Source organism: Drosophila eugracilis, unplaced genomic scaffold (assembly GCF_018153835.1).
Source record: "Drosophila eugracilis isolate 14026-0451.02 unplaced genomic scaffold, ASM1815383v1 contig_2152, whole genome shotgun sequence".
Classification (NCBI taxonomy): domain Eukaryota; kingdom Metazoa; phylum Arthropoda; class Insecta; order Diptera; family Drosophilidae; genus Drosophila; species Drosophila eugracilis.
In genome coordinates this window covers 94,233-108,071 of record NW_024573036.1, presented here as the reverse complement: position 1 = coordinate 108,071, position 13,839 = coordinate 94,233, and the positions used below count along the sequence as shown (strand labels likewise).

General features: G+C 43.9%; 5 protein-coding genes across 5 annotated transcripts in view; 2 read left to right on the top strand and 3 right to left on the bottom strand.

The window, feature by feature from the left end:
- On the top strand, positions 1-3,533 carry LOC108110872 (zinc finger protein 853). The gene is given in 7 exon segments (XM_017220118.2): positions 1-527; positions 668-1,135; positions 1,339-1,457; positions 1,524-1,914; positions 2,416-2,948; positions 3,006-3,041; positions 3,043-3,533. Coding segments are annotated over 7 exon segments (2,022 nt in total). The 5' UTR covers positions 1-382; the 3' UTR covers positions 3,373-3,533.
- A 1,010-nt stretch (positions 3,534-4,543) lies between these two features.
- LOC108110874 (ubiquitin-conjugating enzyme E2-24 kDa) lies at positions 4,544-6,641 on the bottom strand. The gene is made up of 4 exons (XM_017220121.2): positions 6,337-6,641; positions 4,977-5,595; positions 4,767-4,851; positions 4,544-4,698 (listed from the first exon to the last, which is right to left on the bottom strand). The coding sequence occupies exons 2-4, from the start codon at positions 5,572-5,574 to the stop codon at positions 4,686-4,688; spliced, it is 696 nt and encodes a 231-aa protein (XP_017075610.1). The 5' UTR covers positions 5,575-5,595; positions 6,337-6,641; the 3' UTR covers positions 4,544-4,685.
- A 340-nt stretch (positions 6,642-6,981) lies between these two features.
- LOC108110873 (ribosome biogenesis protein WDR12 homolog) lies at positions 6,982-8,716 on the bottom strand. Its single transcript, XM_017220120.2, has 4 exons — positions 8,418-8,716; positions 7,695-8,361; positions 7,389-7,635; positions 6,982-7,322 (listed from the first exon to the last, which is right to left on the bottom strand). Exons 1-4 carry the CDS (start codon positions 8,474-8,476, stop codon positions 7,033-7,035), a joined length of 1,263 nt encoding a protein of 420 aa, XP_017075609.1. The 5' UTR covers positions 8,477-8,716; the 3' UTR covers positions 6,982-7,032.
- Positions 8,717-9,525: 809 nt separating this feature from the next.
- Positions 9,526-10,079, top strand: LOC108110583. Its single transcript, XM_017219680.2, is given in 3 exon segments — positions 9,526-9,590; positions 9,661-9,926; positions 9,928-10,079. Coding segments are annotated over 2 exon segments (297 nt in total). The 5' UTR covers positions 9,526-9,590; positions 9,661-9,689; the 3' UTR covers positions 9,988-10,079.
- A 649-nt stretch (positions 10,080-10,728) lies between these two features.
- LOC108111016 (mucin-5AC) overlaps positions 10,729-13,839 on the bottom strand; it is a 28,105-nt gene continuing 24,994 nt past the window's right edge. Inside the window, 3 exon segments of the mRNA XM_017220329.2 lie at positions 10,729-13,297; positions 13,299-13,354; positions 13,424-13,525. Of these exon segments, the coding sequence (XP_017075818.2) occupies positions 11,741-13,297; positions 13,299-13,354; positions 13,424-13,525 (1,715 nt within the window). The 3' untranslated portion in view covers positions 10,729-11,740.

The window sequence follows — 13,839 nt, the reverse complement described above, 5'->3', positions numbered from 1 at the left end:
AATTTCCTGAACACTTTCCATTGGTTTATATTTCGCTAGCTATCCAGTTTGTCACATAAAATCAAAAAATATAGATATAATGCAAAATAATCACCAGAAATAATAAAAAACAGTGAAAAGTCATAAACTTATTATTATCGCGCCTTCAAGTGATAATCAAAGATACGTTTGCGGTTGCTATTTTGAGCAGTCCAAAGAAAAGACCAAAAATCAATAAGCGTGTAAAATTTGTAAACACGACAAGCCCTCGACCAGCCTCTCTTGGTTTCTCTCCGCGGAAACCACCCCAGCCACTCCCCCAGTGAACTGTGACCGCCAGCTGGCCAAAAAGAAAGGCCAAGCCGTGACCGTAAAACCGCAAATATAACCATTAGCCGCCGAAATGGCTACCAATATTGCGCTTTCTGTGCTGCTGATGATCGCGGGAGCAACAGCCACCGCGGAGCAGGTGGAGTACCTGGATCCACAGCTGTCTTCACCAGCAGATCATCGGCTAAACAAGCGGATGGATCTGGAGGTGTGCATAGGTGAGACTTCCTCGAATACCCGCGACTACATTATTGGATTCATTTGAAGTCAGATTCAAAATGATATATATTAGTTAACCGCAAGCGGTGACCTAAACGACCTCTTCTTACCATTATAATTATTTTCACTATGTCCACAGGTCACTTTGACGTGCATAAAAATACGATAATACGTACCGGGGAGTCCCAGGCGATTGGTGGCAAGTACCTTCAGGGTCTCGAGCTGGACACCATCGAGGAGTGCGAAAGGCTCTGTTGCGAGACGGAATCCTGCGACGTGTACATCTTCGAGCGAAAGGCAGGAGGCTATTGCTATCTTTTTGAGTGTGGCCCTCCGGAGGATTTCCGTTGCAAGTTCACGCGGCACGCCAACTATACGAGCGCCGTGTTAAACCCCCAACCCAAGCAGGCTAGCGAGTTGGTCAGCACTCCGCGACCGCAGTTGCCGCACATTCCCAGCAACAATGTTTCCCAGCAGGAATTGGAGCTGAGTAACCTAAAGCTAAAGCCGGAAGCGAGGGACAAGCCCACAGTTTCCACCGTCGCGCTGGTGGCTCCCACATCGGGAACGGGTGTGGGCCAGTCGGCCGTATACCAAGCTCAAAGTGGTGAGTTGTGGGCTTACTCTTAGAACACGAGGGTATATTCGACTTTAAAGTTTATGTGGAAATGTGAAAAAGTTTCTTTAAAATCTATCTTTGTTTTATTTAAGAATTTTTCAAAATGCTTGTTCGGCATTACAAAATTTCTATAATTACCTGGTACTTGTTATTCGATTCCATTTAATGAGAAATTATTTACCATATTTTAGTTCCCGCTGCGAATTGCGGACGCTTCCAGTTCACCTGCCACTCCGGAGAGTGTATAGCGGTTTACAATGCCTGCGATGGCATTCCCCAGTGCGAGGATGGGAGCGACGAGGGACCGGAAGTGAGTTGCCCTATCACCTCCATGCTTATCCCCTTTACAACCGTTAATTGCTAACACAATTTTTAGTGCATCACCGTATCGTCGACGGCCACAAAATCAGGCAGTAGCAGTATCAGCAGCAACATGGAGCCCGTGAAGCCCATTGTGCAGCAATATGTGCCAACTCAGAACGTGCAACAACAGTTGCAGGTCGTGGCCCAGCAACAACAGCAGCAGCAGCAACAGCAACCACCGCAACAGCCACAGCATGTCATTGTTTTGGGACCACCACCACCACCTCCGCCGCCACCGCCCATGGTGAACAATCGGGAAGATGCCGCCGCCTGGGCGAACCGCAAGATGATTGCCGAGGGACAGCAGCAGCAACAACCATTGCCACAACAGCAACTCCAACAGCAACAGCAACAATTGCAGCAGCAACAGTCGCCACAGCAAAAGGCAGAAATCACAAGTACAGGTAAATAGAAATAATTGGAAAATATATCTTTATAAGTGGGAAGGAAAGCCAAAGTCTTGAAAGCCAATTTATTTGCAAGTTGTTAGTTCATAAGGTGGCAATATCTTTGGAAAATCTCTTAAAATAAAAATTTCTTTCCCTCCTGTTTTAAATCTTAATTAAAGTCCCAGTACCAATTAGCTAGAGTCAGAAAGACCAGACAGTCTGACAAAACTAAAATAAAATATTTATAAGAAAAAAAAAGAAGGTCCCCGATGGGATCCCACTTCCATGACCATTTGCCTTTCTCCTCATCCCAAGGCTTTTCTTCTGGGAAAATCGCAAATTGCCCATCAGTTTTCATTGTGTGAAATGGGAGCTGCCCGACGCTCGAAATTGATTTACGGATGTTTGTGCAATGTGCGTGCTGAGCCTCTGTCTACCCGTAATTAATTCAATTAGCTGAGCGTTAACTGGGGGACACACTTCATACTTCCTTGTGACGCTTCCACTTTCTTGCAGATGAGCAGAGCCGCATCTTCAGCCACAAAGGCGGCCTCCAATTGCAGCCAGTGGTAAATGGACAGGGACAACTCCAGGTTCAGGGCCAGATCCAGGGATCAGCGCCGGTTCAGGTTCAGGGACAATCAACACCGCTCCAAATGACCAGCTACGACAACAATCAGGCTATATATGGCATGTCGCTGCCTCGCTCCGGAGTTTATCTGCCACAGCAGCAGCATCAGCAACAGCAGCAACTCCAGGTTGCCAATGGCCAGCAGCCAGTCCAATCGAATGTTGTGTGGCCACCACAGACTCCCTTGATCACGCAGCAACAGTCGCTGGTACAGCAGCAACAATCCTCGATACCGCAGCAGCAGCAGCCTGGTCATGGCTATGCAGCTCCTCCAGCCATACAGTCACCGTCAGTTCCGCAGCAAGCCATGTTGCCTGTCCTTAACTCAGCTCCCGCACTTGGAAAAAATCAGGGCCAATCGGTAGATGGGGACTACGATGATTATGATGAGGAAACATACACAGAGGCACCAAAAAAGGTGAGATCTGGAAAAAGTTAAGATCAAAATATTAGTCTTTAAATTCCAAATCCACAGAAGCAACACAAGCACAAGAAGGTGAAGGCGAAGACTGGCAAAGGATCCCATTGAACTAGCCCTGGAGCAAAATAAGCTACAACAGGAGGGAACACTTCCGGTCCTGCCTGTTCCCGTTTCTCCGGTGCACGAGCAGTACAAGATGATTCACGAGAATCTGGCGATGGAGTTCAGAGATCACGACGGTCACTCAGAACGTCCTGGTGGAGCAGTCCTCTCACTGACCCTGGGTCTATTGGTAACCGCAGCCTTGGCTATTCTTATAGGATGCAGGATGAGAACGGTAAGCCGGAGGGCACGACGACTGGGCGGCAAGACGCCCTATTCGCAGGAGGCGGACTTCCTGGTCAACGGCATGTACCTCTAAGCCAGATGCCAGCGGAGTAGGACGGGGGTTGCCAAGATTCTTTGTGTTGTTCCACGTGCGGGGGAACGTGCGTATATTTATGATTAATAATTAATAGTGTAATGAAAAACATATTTTATATAAACAAAGATATATCAAATAAAACTAAAACTTAAAGTAGCTAAATGGTATTTCTTTGGATGGATCATGATTACCATTAAACCGATCAAAAAGTCAAAATAATAATTTTGCAATATTTTTTATTTAAGTTCTTTTCCATCCTCGATTTCAGTTTTTGTTTTGGTTACGAAAAAAACTTACAATTATTTTGTTATGAAATCTTGTTTTCAGTTTTTTTCATTGATGTGACACTGTGACTGTGTTCAGTCATTAAAACTACAAAATAGTAGGAAGTTGGTTTTCTTAATTTTTTGTTTTTGTTTTGTTTTTCCTTTATATATCAGCTTTTTACTCGTAATTGCCTTTGTTCAATATAACAAATTTTGCTGTGGTGGAGCCTTTAAATTCTCAAGTCTAAAATCAATAATAATCAGTGATTACTAAAAAGTATTTGGCCAAAAAACAAATTTCAAACGCTTAAAAATATCACATTAAAAAATTAAACGTAATTTTATATATAAATAACACAAATTTATTTAATTTCGTTTTGGAATTTGGAATAGGTTGTCTTAAATTTTGTATACATAGATTTATTTCGCTTTTTTTTTATTATTTACCACTTTATATTTAGTCTTTTGTTGATGAGAATTTTCCTTGCTGTGGCCAGGATCTTTTGAATGAAAATCATCTTTTACGAAGTTTACTGCCCTGACATTGGTTGCATTAATATATATTACGCATTAAAATAGGCCTTTCTCTTTACTTGTTTAGCTCCATTTTCACTTAACACTGTACACATATAATGTAAACTAATTGTATTTATATTTATTTATGCAGTTTGAATAGTTTATACTTTAATATGTCAATGTGCAATTTATGCTGCAATTTTTCATCCCGTTTGACTCGTTCCAATGTTTTCGGTTGCTAAGCGATCTAAAAACAAAACTAGTTTCCGAAAAATACAACTCAAGAAATCTCCAAATGTTTTTACAACTTTCGTATTAACTCGATATAAATATAGGCTGAATTAATTGGATCGACTGGCTGTTGGCGGTTGCTGTTCATGTTATGGTAGTTTTTACTGTTAATTTATTAGTTATCGTACTTTAATGTATATTTATAAAATAGACTTTCTCCTTAGCAAGTTGCGAATTTTCGTTTCTGTTGTTGCAGTTTTCGGTTTGTGGTACATTTACGATGCCAACACTTACGCATCATGTTGCGTACCTAAATGAGTAATCGAAGGATGGGCATAATTATATGGCTTTTTGTTTTTTAAGACTTTGGTTACATACCTTTTTGTCCAAAGACGCGCAATTCGATCATGCTCCTCTCGATTCTGCAAATATTGCGTGGCAATGCTGCCCACCAGCGGGTCGGCTGTAAAGAGATTGTGTTTATATGAACGATTTAGTATTGACAAAGTGATTATTGACTCTGTGTGTATGTACAATCCATTACTAGGAATTAATCAAGTAAGGATATTCATTGCAAGCAATTCTCACCTGGATTACAGTCTGTGAGCAGGGAGCAAATTGACAGCAAGACCTTTGATATGGTCAGCGCCGGCGACCAGTTGTCCTTGAGTATATCCAGGCAGATGACACCCTGGCTGTTGATGTTGCAGTGATATATGCGCGTGCGGAACGTGACTTTGGGCGGCTTGAAAGGGTACTCCGGCGAGAAATGTATGTCGAGGAAGAAGACGCCTCCCTCGTATACGGATCCAGGTGGTCCCAGAATGGTCGAAACCCATTCGTACAGGTTGTCGCCCTTGGGCCCGGCACTGCAGTTGGGCGGTGGGTCCAGTGTGATTTCGGCAAGCTCCTTCTGGATGCGCTTAGCCGAGGTGCCCAAGGCCTTCGATATCCTGGGAGTGGGCTTTGTATCCTTGCGCGGCTCATCTCCGCCGGCTGCATTGCTGCCGGAAGCGCCTCCGTTGGCATTGCTGCCCCTGCCACCACGTGCCTGCGGCGTTCCGGCGGACGAGGGCTGGCTGGGGTTGCTTGCGTTACTGGTCGTGCTAGGCACGCTGGGGGCATTCGAGGTAGCGCTGGAGGTGGCCACCTCGGCGGCACTGCCCGCTGCTGGGGTTGAAGACATTTCTGGTCGGGGTTCTTCGAGCTGTAATGAGCAGGTGGAGAGTTTAGAGGTGACATATTTCCAAGTATTTTACGTGCTGAAATAGTATATCTAATGTAGGGGATAAGGCTAAGATTATGTTTCGAAGTATTATGACTAATTAGAATAATTTTTCTAAAAGCAGAATGATGTTAGTTTTAAAACGTTTAGTCTTTCTAGAGGCATTTATTACGGAAAACTTTAAATTTGAATTTCGTAGCAGGATATTTTTTGGGCACATTTTATCCTTGTGTAAGGATAAGCACATTTGGCAATGTGTAAGATAGGTGCCAGTGAAATCCGGCTATTAAACGCGGATTTTGGTCAGGGTTTCCCCAGGGTCCTTGACCTGGTTTTCCACCCAGTTTCTGCCTCTTTGTGATGGCAGGGGTTTGATTTTTTTTTGCACAAACGCACACAAGTCTATCGAGTATTGGCAGCGGCCATTTTGGCAAACCCTTGGATGAGAAAAGGGCGCTATTAAATGGTTTTAAGGACCCGCAATCGGGAATTTCTGCTCAGCGGATAAGGTGCTATATCCTCGTTATTTTGCAACCGACTTTCAACAGCATGTGCTGCACGCCGCAAAAAATCAATCAGCAGACATTTGCAAAATGCCGCCGCCGACTGAGCATGATGCTGCTGCTTCCGCTGCCTGCAGCTCGGTTGCACAATTTCGCGGAACTTAAACGCCGATAAAGAGGCTGCCTTCCTGAAGGCATGCCACTGATACACTATACACACCTCACTATCGCAGTTTCTTTCACTTTTTTCTATCACAACACTTGCGAAAATGATTCGCTCGCCTCTGCCTGTCGCCTGCTACCCTCTCACTCGCACTCGTGCGCTCACGGCCTTCTTAGTTGGTACAAGGCTGTTCTGTCGGCGTCCTCGGTGGGTGGGCAGTGTGGGCGATCGAACTCCTGCGGTTTTCACCTTTCCAGTCGCTTTTTTTTGGTAAAATTGCAGTTGCCAATTACGCGGAGACGCAGAGCCGTCTTTATCTTTGTTAGAAACTCGATAATTTGTATGTTTGTAGCTATTTATGGTATCGCTCCGGGTCCGTCTCTAGCTGCAGTCGAAACCGCTTATCCCATCCCTATGAATCCATCGATGGCCAGTTTCTGGCAGCACCTATTGCCCTTTATTGTCGTCTGGCAACTCTATTGTTACATTTAAATTTAATTTTTTTTTTTTCATTACAAAAGTAAAGTAAATTAAAAAATGTTGCTTGAGAAATGTTTTGAATATTGGCTGAAAACTGTAAATTAACCCGTGGATTTGATTAATTCAATAAATTGAATTGATAAATTAGATTCTGGTAGTGATATTTTGTTTCTCGTTACTAGATTTCAAAAAACTACTAAATAGTTCCATTCAATACATATATACTTTTAACTTTAAATCTATTTTGTATTTTTAAATTTACAAAATTTAGGATTATTTTGTCTCCATGTCTTCTGCTAACGCCTTGCGTGACTTGAAAACGCGTACCGTGTTGTCGGCACCTCCGGAGACAATATACTTGGGATTGGACCAGTCAATATCCAGAACCTTTTCGCCATGACCCAGAAGATCGTACAGTGGGGCCTTGGGACTCCTGCAGTCCCACAATTTGTTCTGATTATCGTATGCGCCGGAAACAAAGAGGAACTCCTCCGTGTTCGACCACATGACGCTCTGTACCCAAGCATTGTGTCCCAGATAAGTATTCCGCACAACAGATCCCTCTGAAAGAGAAAATTAATATTAATTAAGTGAAAGTTCGTTGATAACTTCGGAAAATGTGATCGTACGGTTTGTCCTGGCATCGTATAGCCTCAAATTCTTGTCCGCCGAGGCCGTCACTATCAGGCGGTTCAGCTTTGAGTAGCTGGCATCAAAGATAGACTTGTTGGTGGATATTTCGGTCTTGATGCCCTCAAGGCCCAGGTCCCAAACTTTAAGAGTGTGATCCCAACTGCCCGTAAGCAGAGTGGAGGCATCCATCCATTGCACGGCAGAGATACTTTCGCGATGTCCCTGCAGCGTCATTTTTGGGGTCTGTAGAGAAATCACAACTTAGTAAATATGTATTTTTTATTATATGAATTGCTACTTACCCTCACACCACTCTCCTTCATTCGCTTAGAGGCCCCTTCTGCCGCATCGTCCACCTCAGCAGACCACACCTTCAGCATGGTGTCCCAGGAGCCAGTGGCAAATCTCTGACCATCGGGACTTACGCTAACGCTATCAACGCCTCGCTCATGGCCCTTGCAAACGGAGACACACTCAACCGAATTGGAGGCCACGCTCCATTGCCACAGCATGGCGGTTTGATCCTGGGAGGTCGACACAAAACGACCGGTTTCCTCGTCCAGCGATATCCAGTCTACAGCCTTAATGGGCGCCGTGTGGCCGGGAATCGTGAGGATATGCTTGCCCTTGTTGGTCCACAGGTTCAGGGTGTTGTCATAGCAGCCGCTGAGGATCCACTTACCGCTGACCTTTACCGCCGACACCCAATCGTCGTGGAGCAGGCAATCCTGCGGTTCCGGCGCCGGAAACCGCTCCACATACTCGATCTCGATGGCATCCTCGAAACTAATGGCCTTTTCGCGTAAATGATCGCAAAGCCTGCCACGCAGATATTCATCGAACACCAAGAAATCAAAGTCGGTTTCAGATGAACCATCTTTTTGGCGGAGAAGAGCGTTTACGAATGTGTTTAACTCGGCGGTGGCGACTGTTCCATCGATGGCATAAGGCACATCTGGCACTGCATAGCTGAAGGTACGATTATATATTTATAAATTCAGAAGGTATTATCCATGGACCCTTACTGTTCCTGCTTGGTTTTAAGGTGCACTTGCACCTGTCCCTCGCCGTTTTCCACATCCATCTCCTGGCCCACGTGCGCTCTTCTAGGCACTTGTTTTTGCGTCAAATCGGGGTTTTCCCGCGGGTGTATATGGTGGTTATGAATGAACTCCTGTTGACTTGAGGAGCAGTTGAGCCCTCAATTAGTTAATCTATTCGCTGAAGTCCGTAGTATTTAATAATATAAAAAATAAGCGTGTTTTTAAAAGGTAAATGCAACAAATATTACAAAAAACGCTAAAAATGGCCAAAGCGCCAATCGGGGTGAGCACTTTTATCTTTGCTAGTAAATCGGTTTGTTATCGATAAATTACCGCGAAACTGTAAATTTAAAAAATTTGTTAAATATATTATTCGATCGAAGAAACTAAGTATGATTATTTTCTATGATTATCAACCTTTTTAAGTGCTTTTTAAATGTTATTATTAAAATGTTATATATAAATTCTTATTATGATGATTTTAAAGAAAATTAATGCAATGATATTTTTTGAGCGTCCCCTTCTGACATTGCCTCTGACTTTTATTTTTTATTTATTACATTAAGAAAAATTCGCAATGTTGATAATTAAATATTTTTGCAAGCAAATCAGGCGTTGATGATTGTCTGTAATGTAGCCTCTCAGTCTATCTCTCTCATTCACTCGTCTTACGCAAAACGGAAAAATAAGAAACGGCCAGCCGTTGAGGCAATTTGTAAATGACTCTTCAATCTTCAAAGACTGGTAATTGTTGATGTTTTTCGTACAGGCTATTAATATGAACTAGATAGCACCTGAAAACCACTTTGCGGCTGAGTGTGCACTGGAAGGTTAAATGCCTCTTGACATTTCTGAAGTGGCGCTTAACCTTCGCATTAAAATTGGACAAATGCCCAAGAAAATATTTCCAATAAAAAACTGTATTTACCTTAATGGGTCGATGGGGATATTAAGCTGGAAGTAATAACACTTTTTTTGTATTATTTTTACTGCAAAACTTTAGCTGCTAGTGGGGCTTCACGAAAACCAGAAACGAAGCGAAATGAAAGAGCTGAAGCTTTCCAGATTTTCGGGGCTTCCAGCGGGTGAGCTCAGCTTATAAAACGGGCTTGGCGCCTGCGCAGCCAAAACATTACAACAAACGTCGCGCGCAAGGTAAGACCACATCCAAATTCGATTTGTTTCGTTTAACGGGAGCATTACTGAATCCGGGAATCTTTTGCAGTTAAAAGCCACATCTCCACCAACTACAAAATGAAAGTGTTCGCGCTGTGCTCCATGCTCGCCCTTCTTCTGGCCGGCGCCCAATCCCTACCCCAGAATCGTGAGGGAGCTGCCTATACGAACGAGGCCATCCGACAGGCCCAGCAGACGCTCCTCATTCCCAAGGATGCCCAGATTCAGAATGTCCAGGAGGGCATCGAGTTGGGCGCCTACGAGCAGATCCCCGGCAACCAGCGCATCAACCTGTTCGAAATCCTGGGCGACCAAGGTTCCCTCTGAGGTGATAAATAACCTGCAGTCCCAGGTCGACCAGATTGGTCGCAACTAAGTCGTAGGACCAATCCCTTGGTTAGCTCATTGCATTTCGCCCTCATTTGTTAAGTTTCTCAGTAATAAAATGAAAACATTACCCATATTTAATCGAAGCGTTTCTGTTTTTTGCTCTTTTTCAAAAACCCATAAAAGCGAAAGTGATCCTCCCTCCGAAAACCTGTTGGTTCCTCTGCAAAACTCTTGATCGAAAAAAGTGATTTATTTGACTCTTTGTTGCTTTTTCCTAATGCTCTTCGGACACTTTCTCCTCGCTGATCCCGCTGCGCATACGAATTAACAATAAGAGTCGGCACATTACTATAAGCCATGGTATCCTCAACCTTGTTATGTAAGTCGGGGGATTGTGCATTACAGTTCAATATGATGGAGTCGGTGGTAACCCGAGTGGTTGCCCCGACGGCAACTTTTGTGTTGCCGTCGTGATGCAACAGTTGTCGTCGTGATTGTTTTCCTCAGACATTTTTGTTTTTTTTTTGCTGGGCTTCGGTTTGTTTATTTAATTTCTGGTAATTGCCGCCACATGCACTTGCATGTGTAATGAGGTATCCGAGTAAAGGCGTGGCATGCCCCTAGGGTGGCAGGCTTGCGTAACAATCTGGGTAGGAGCGATATCCGAAGGGCTTTCGGGCCTTATGTAAAGTCTATTATTATTATAAGTCGAACCTTAAGAATTGCCTAACTTATACCAATATCTGATCTACTTACCAGAATCTTTACCATTTAAAATCATGTGCTGTGTGTTTAGAATTACCTCATTTTTATTTCATAGTTCATACATTGTAAAATGAGCTTCAATCTAAATTTACACTAGTTAAAGTATTTTCATAATATAGTTTACTTTATCTCAAGAAATCTGTGTGGTTGTGTGTGATAGTGTGCACGATCATCGCCTAAATAAATTATGTTCATATGTTCATATAGGTAATTGTTTATATTATGGACTAACTAAAGAATGACTGCGTTTATATTTTGACACTTTTCTCATCTCGTTAGTTTTGCAATTCGGGCGAGTGTTCTTCACTTCGATGTCAAATTTAAATTAGTTTAATGTATATAAATTATGGTTAAAGTAGGAGTAATTGTAAATTGCTTTAAATTAAAACTTTGCCATATTCAGTCTAAACTTAAAAGCTTTTCAAATTAAAGAGGACTATATAGTTTGCCATTGCATTTTAAAATTAGCAACCGCTGGAGCGATAGGTTCACTTTTCACTTTTCACTTTTTCAAATCATTTCCATTCGTTATGAAATAAATTACAAATTAAATAAAATCATGATGAGATAAAACAAGTTAAAAATTTCTCCTTCTCGTATATGTTGCGACTTATTCGATGAATTCCGATTGTGGGCGTGGCAATGATTGGTTGAATGTTTTTCTTTTTATGTGCACTTAGGTCAATAGATATAAATAAGAAATATAACTAAGCAATAGGGATTGCCTTGGCTTGCGCAACGAGGGCGAACCGATAATGAAACATTTAGTTATTGCATTTGGGGAGCCCAGCTTTGCTAATCATAAGTTTATGATTACTTTCGTAAGATTGATAAATTCAAAAGGTCGTCGTATGCAGTCTATGGAAATGATACTCGTAAATCTTCTTCCCCTTTTTCTGGCTACTTAAACCTAACACTTTGCTCACTTGAATCGTTGGATTTTCATTGCTTTTCCAAGCTACTAGGCCTTACGGTGTATGTATATACAATAAAAGGTTTCATCTTCCAAGTAAACCAACTCCAGCCGGCGGTCTTCAGTAGATCCGCTGCAGGTATAGACGTCCCAGTGGTAGGGCTCTTTCCACAAAGCTCTTTTCAGCCCTCGCCGATGAGGAGGATTTGTCCAGTGAACTGGTCTTGGCCACAGTTTCTTGACTCTCGTCCAGTTTCAGGCTTTCGGCATCGGCTTTGGGATCAACACCACCGACCTGGCCCGCTCCCGATCCCAGCTCATCGATCTCCAAGGTAGACACTGAGTTGGTTTTGGGGGTGATGGGTTCCCTGACCTCCCCACTGCCCAGTTCCATTTCTTCGCCCTGATTGATCTTCTCCAGCTGCAAATCACTGCCATTTTGGATGCGGGTCTCCCCAGATATATCCTCGCCACTGTACATCAGCAGCGGTACCATTGCGCTCTTCTCCCGTATGGATGAGGCAGCCGCCATCATTCCTTCAGTGGTGGAGGACTTATCCTGGTAGAGATCTATGTCGCCACCACCACTTCCGCTGCCGCTGCCATCCAAGTTTGTTTCGGCAGTTCCTTTCACTCGCTTGTGGTTCACTTCAAAGGGACTGGGTATGCTTCTAGGCTCATCCTTCTCTGGTTCGAGTACATCCTCCAACTCGACGAGGGGAAAGTTAACATCTCGCAGACTAAAGTCGTCTTCTGGAAGGGAGGGATAGGCCGGATTGGACTCAACTTGGGGTACATCGTCATCCACTTCAATATTGTGGGTGGAGCTCGAAGGTGGCATTTCACTGCTTACTACAGGAGAATCTGTGCTGATTTCAATTGCAGTCTTGGTGGTGTTACGGTTGATGATGGATTGACTGGTGGTCGATACTTCTCGAAGTCTCAATGGATCAGCGGTGGTTACTTTGGCGTTGTTTCCAGGTCCCTCGGTTGTGGATATGATGTGGTAAATGTTGTCACTGCCCGCCGTATCAGGTTCCAGTTCCCCATCGGAAGACTCCACCAAGGAGGACTCCTTAAAACCATTCTGAAGGAATAAAGGCACAGAGTCCTCGTAGTTCTTGGTGCTCTGAGTAAGTCCCTTAGTAGTATACTCCCTCTTGATATTAACCTTGCTGGGATCGTTCTCCGCCAGCGGCTGCAGTCCATCGGAATGGTAGGTTATTAATGGTTTCACCTGTTGCTCCACGATGCTGCTCGGAGAATGCGGTCTTTCGATATAGCCCACCGAGGCGATGAGCTTTAAGCTTTCGCTGCTGCCTGGAAGTGCTTTCTGGTTGTTGTCTTGGCTGGGCGTTGGTGTTGCTGGCGTGTCCGTTGGTGTTGCTGCTGGCACTGGCGATGTTGCTGCTGCTGCAGGAGTGCTGCTGATGGATGGTGATGCTGTAGTGACTGCTGCTCCTGTTGCTCCAGCTGTGGTGCTATCTATCAAGCCTGTGGTCACTGATGGAGCAGGTCCCTCGGTTGTAGGCATCGAGGTGCTGGGCTTTCTTGTAGGAAACGATGGCTTAGCCTTGTTGTCATCGGTTATCCGGATCTCCGTCGGCTTTGTTATCTCCTTAATAGTGATGTTCCAGTTGAATCCAGCCGGCTGAGCTAAGGCCACCGGTTTCTGGGTTGGAGGTGGTGGAGCTGCTCACAGGTTCGCTGGCCAGCGGTGGATTGTTGTCGAGAACTGTGGATTGGTTCAATGAATTGGATTAGAGACCACCGGTCGATCAACTCGTTTAAACGAAGCACTCACTCGGACAGTTGTCGTACTCCGGACAGCAGCGGCCGGGCACATATTTGGGCATGCAATCGTCACGACGGAAACAGGTCACCGGGCTGCAAACAATCTCGCCGCCTGAAACAAATGGAGTGTGTTTAAGCAAAAGTGTTAGGCCAACAGTGAACAATTCAGCGGAAATATTTCCCAAGCGGGTGGAAAGTGGCATTCTAATATTTGCTTTTATCAAGCTTTCAGATATGTCGATGACATGACATTCAGAAGTATTAAAGAGAGTTCGTGGTTATAAACCTTATAGCTTAGTTTAAGTTTTATTTATTCCTCTTTTTATTTCTTTTGGATTTTAACAAACCTTAAAGAGAGTTTTAAAGATTGAGTTCTCTACTATATAGATTTATATACGTTTCCCCCAAACTTTACTATAGTTACCC